Source organism: Fulmarus glacialis, unplaced genomic scaffold (genome assembly GCF_000690835.1).
Source record: "Fulmarus glacialis isolate BGI_N327 unplaced genomic scaffold, ASM69083v1 scaffold38609, whole genome shotgun sequence".
In the NCBI taxonomy this organism is placed as follows: Eukaryota; Metazoa; Chordata; class Aves; order Procellariiformes; family Procellariidae; genus Fulmarus; species Fulmarus glacialis.
Genome location: NW_009234575.1, coordinates 10844 through 15504, shown reverse-complemented (window position 1 = coordinate 15504; position 4661 = coordinate 10844). Strand labels below are relative to the sequence as shown.

At 36.1% G+C, this 4661-nt stretch overlaps 1 protein-coding gene across 1 annotated transcript in view; it reads left to right on the top strand.

Moving 5' to 3' along the window:
• Positions 1 to 669: 669 nt before the first annotated feature.
• LOC104082533 (cullin-associated NEDD8-dissociated protein 1-like) overlaps positions 670 to 4661 on the top strand; it is a gene marked incomplete at both ends in the record, with an annotated part of 14763 nt that continues 10771 nt past the window's right edge. The window contains one exon of the mRNA XM_009585692.1: positions 670 to 813. Within this exon, the coding sequence (XP_009583987.1) occupies positions 670 to 813 (144 nt within the window). The remainder of the gene's footprint in view (positions 814 to 4661) is intronic.

Below are 4661 nucleotides of genomic sequence, written 5' to 3'. Positions count from 1 at the left end.
TGACTGTTACTGAATAGTAATTGATCTCTCAAGAATTAATCCTGGTCTTTAATGTGGCATCCCGGATTGAGGGCTGGATAAACGTGATCGGCCGTTGTCTGGACTATAAACAAACTAGTCTGTACAGGGCAAGAAAATGAAAAACGTGTGAAACGTAGCTTCACTTTTATTTCTCCATTAATGTTTGGCTTTTGTGAATTTTATGGGAGAATGTTTGAAAAACTGTATTTTTCTTCTTGCTTAAAAGTTATTTTAAAATAAACTCAGAGCAGAGATTAATTTTCTTTAGCAAACTTTAACAAAAAAAAAGCCTGTTTTTTACAACATCAGCATAGCTAATGAAAGGACTACTTAAAATCCGTGAAAGCGTCAGTTTTTCTTTGTGGAGATAATTTGGAATATAACATAAACAGTGGAAGTAAAATGTGTAGCTGATCTCATCAAGGAAGGATGATGACCTAACTAAAAGTTATTGTCATTTTTAAATATGATTTTTCTCCTTTTTACTCTAGAACTAAAATAAATGCTACTTGCATCACAAAACAGGTAACAGTAATCCAATGCTAAATGTGATTTATTTGATAACAAATGGTGGAAACTGAGAATCTTGAATCCTGAGTGAATAACCCGTATCCTTTTAGCAATAATTATCTGACTATCTTTTGTCAGGTTTATGGCTACTAATGACTTGATGACAGAACTACAGAAAGATTCTATCAAGCTGGATGATGACAGTGAAAGAAAAGTGGTGAAGATGATTTTGAAATTACTGGAAGATAAAAATGGTGAGGTGCAAAACTTAGCTGTCAAATGGTAGGTATTCTTTTTGTATGGTGTAAGGAATTGTTTAATGACTGAACAACATAAAGCACTTTTGAAAATCTTAAAAGACCACTGCTACGCAAAATAATTGTGAAATTGATGTCCACAAAGGAACCCTTGTACTTGTAGGCTACCTGCCTTAATTGTAGTTTCTTACAGAACTATCTTTTGTTGACATTGCAGATTAATGTTTGGGGATTCAGGTGACAGTGCATGCAGTCCTTGCTGAAAGTGTATGAATGACATGCTTGTTCTTTGGTGATAATTCTTGAATGCTAAATAGATTTTAAAAGATTATAATTCATTGGTAGTTGCACCATTGATATTTGACTGTAAGAAGGTAGATGATATGTAGGGGAAGAATTGTAGTATTGGAGTAGTTTTCAAGCAGAGATAAAAACATAAAAAGGTAAATATATGGTCTTGGTTATTAGATATGGAACTTACCTTTTCACTGTTAATGGTTTTACATGCTTTATAGGAACTGTAAATGTTTTATGGGGTCAGGGTGCAGTTACTTGCATTTCAGAGACTTCTGTTGCTTCAGTACCCTCTCTTCCTCGCTTTATTTAACTTTACATGTGGTGTGGCTTTTCCAGAGCACCCTTTGAAGAGGTGCTACGTTTATTATGACTTACTTTTGTTCTTGGCCTTTCTGACTCTTTGTGCCCTTTAAGGAGGGCCTCTCTGTTAAGAAGAGTGTTCTAGTGTTCCTGAGAATGTTTCTTGTTTGTGAGCTCAGGTTTTTTTTTTAATATTCCATCTATGCTACTTATTTTCCATGAGACATGGATTGAAGTAAACTCCCTACGCAAGAGCTTGGGACAGCTTTGAAGAGAAGTTTCACATGACTAGCTGAGTTAGTTTGTTTCAGCTTGTTATTCTTTACAGTTTGCCCTATCAGACTAGCAAAGCAGAAAATTAAGCCTGTGTGTACGTCTGCTTATGTACTTGGAAGCAGTGCTTGCTTCAGCTTCTGAAATATTTTAAGTGATGGTAACCAAAACCTTGCATAGAAAAACTAGTGTAGGAACAGCAAGTTTCAAGCCAAAGTTTAATATTAGCAGTATAGTAATATAATTGTCACTACTTTTTCACTACTCTCACCAGGGTTGCACAGTTGAAATGTGTCTTTCCCCCCCCGCTCCTTTTTTTAACAAACAACACAAAAATGTTCCTGTTTAAATTAAACTTCTGAAATGTCAAAGTTCCTTGTGGTACAGCTTAAGTTCTATGGCTTTGAAACAGATTGCTTGTACTCAATTAGAAGGATAGATTATTATGAAACTTGGCTTAGGCTTAGAATTGTCTTTGTGTGAAATAGCATTCTGTGGAAAAGTTATGTTGCAGCATACATGCAGTACTAATCTTTAATGTGTATTCTAAAGTCATCCTGAAGTTTAGATTAATGCACATAGACACAGCTTATATATCACAATCTTTAAAGGCAATGTTAGAATTTTGGACCTAAAGTACAAGTAATGTTTATTAAAACATTAAAGAAAGATTGCAAAGGGAAGAGAATGAGAAAATAGATGGCTGCCTGTGTATTTGCGAAAGTGCACATGTCCTGTTCTTTTCTTACTAACCATTCTTCTATTTTTAAAGTTTACTTTGACATACTGATAAAATTCTTGGATTTAATTAAAATGACAGGATCTATTTAAAGTTTGGAGTCTTTTCAAGAAATCCAAATAGTGTTGAAGAACAGTGTTAAATTTACTGTAATGGGACAAGAAACATGATGGAAAAGTTTTCAGGTAGATTGTGAACATTCATCTAGAGTGTGTAGATTCTTGAACATATCAAGTTGGTTTTTTGGCATCCCAATCACTTGCAGATGCGCTTTGAGGACAAAAAAACCCACTCTAAAAGTCTTCTCTTCTTAAGGCAGTTTAGACTCATGGTATTGTTCTATGGCGGTTTTAAGCCAGTTTAAGCTATTGCTCCTGCTGCTCTGCTGTTCTCACCCTCCTTGTCCCTTTTCTTGCACTGTTGCTTATCTAATATTGTTGTAGACTGGTTTGGGGACTTAGTTTTCTTCTGGCTTAGTGCTCTCCTCCTGCAATCAGATGAGCATTCGTAGAAACAGTAGGGGGAGGTGAAAGATGGGAAAGGTTGAACACTATTAAGCTGTAGTTTTTCTCAGACAGTTCAAGCTAATCTAAAGTCTTCCATCTACTATAACACTGGGTGTAAGCCCGATTCATTGGGAAGTTAAATTCAGCCAGCATATTTTTATTGACTTTTTCGTTTTTAAATATTTTGTGTTGTCGTTCTTTACTTGTGTATTTCTGTTATGGGTTTGCTGGCACTTTCAGCTGAGAAAAGAATAAGCTGTGTTTAGATCTTTATTAATTTAAATGCTCTGGTGAACTTTAGAGACTATCAGCAGGAGCTTTCATCAGACTAGTACTTGATGACCCATTTAAGTATAGATTCTCTCTCTCGTAGAAAAAGGATTTAAGACAACCGTATGTACCTTTGAATCTGTATTTGAGACAGATTTTTCCTTGAGGAAGGGAGGAAAGATTTGCAGTTTGTTAGGGGAGCTTCCTCTACAGGTAGATCAATGGAAACACTGTGAATGGCAAAGGTATTGATCACTCCTTGAGCAGGTAAGAATCTCTTGCGGGAGGATCACTCTTTCAAGGTTTGATTCTTGAGGTCACTGAACAGAGCAGATTTAAAACAACTCAGAGCAGCCTTAAAGCAACATTTATTTTTAGGCAAGCATAGCAACAAGTAAGCAGTGTTCCTGGTTTTGCCTTATCCGCTGCTTCCTTTCGCATTTGGGTAGGAAGGGTTCTATTGGTTAAAATGCTGATGAACTTGTTTCTTATTATCTCTTCAAAGCACGCTAGTGATTTTGGTCTTGATCCTTTCAGTTATATTACACTGGTTTTGCATAGGGTAAAACATGTTGTTCTTTGGTTAGAAGTAGTCAGATTGAGGGTTCATAGATATTTGGGTAGCTACCTTGCGAGATGATTGTGCAGTTCACTTCTGAATGAAAATGAAAATTAATGAGCTGCCTTAGTACTCTTGGAGTGAAAGTCAACCTGCTCTAAGCTTTGACCCTACAGAAGGGGAAGGAGTGTATTTGTCAAGCTTCTGTTATCGCAGACAGTAGATGCAAACTAGGTCAGTAACTGCAGGTTGTTCACCTTGCTTTTCTTAAGAGCGTGTAAAATTTTAGATGTATTCTTGTTGTCTACATTTTTTTTCTGGAGGAGTTGTTTTTTGCTTCATCTGATAGTCATAGTCAGCCAATGTAGAAAATGCTATATTCTTAGTTTAAGACTGTTAGTGTAGTCCGGCATGGTATCCTGTGCACCTTATGGCAGTAGTAGTTATACTGCCTGTGGCTTTATCCAAGATTATGTGCATCTGGATTAGACAAGCAGTATGGTTTGTCTAAGCATAGGTATTGTGTTGGATGGACTGTTTGTTCTTCATTGCTAATAATGTTGGTAATGTTTTGCTGGCCCAAATTGCATATTAATTGTTTCATATGTTCAGTGTTGCAGTTTAAGAATGAACTGCTTCTCATCTATGGTTTGATATTCTGCCATTTAAACCTATACTTAGAATTTTTTATTGTTTCACACTGTGAAATGTTTCCTGAAACCTGTAAAAATGCAAACAAATGCACATATATATATATATGGGAAAAAAAAGCGGGATTAGAGTAAGTACTTTCAGTGATTCCTCTAGTGTGATACTGTAGTTTCTCTGCATTTATCAGTGTGACTTCTCTGAGCAGTAGTTCAATACAGGAAACCCTGCCTGATGCTGTGAGCTTGAGTCATTAGCGTGAACAGGATGATGCACATATT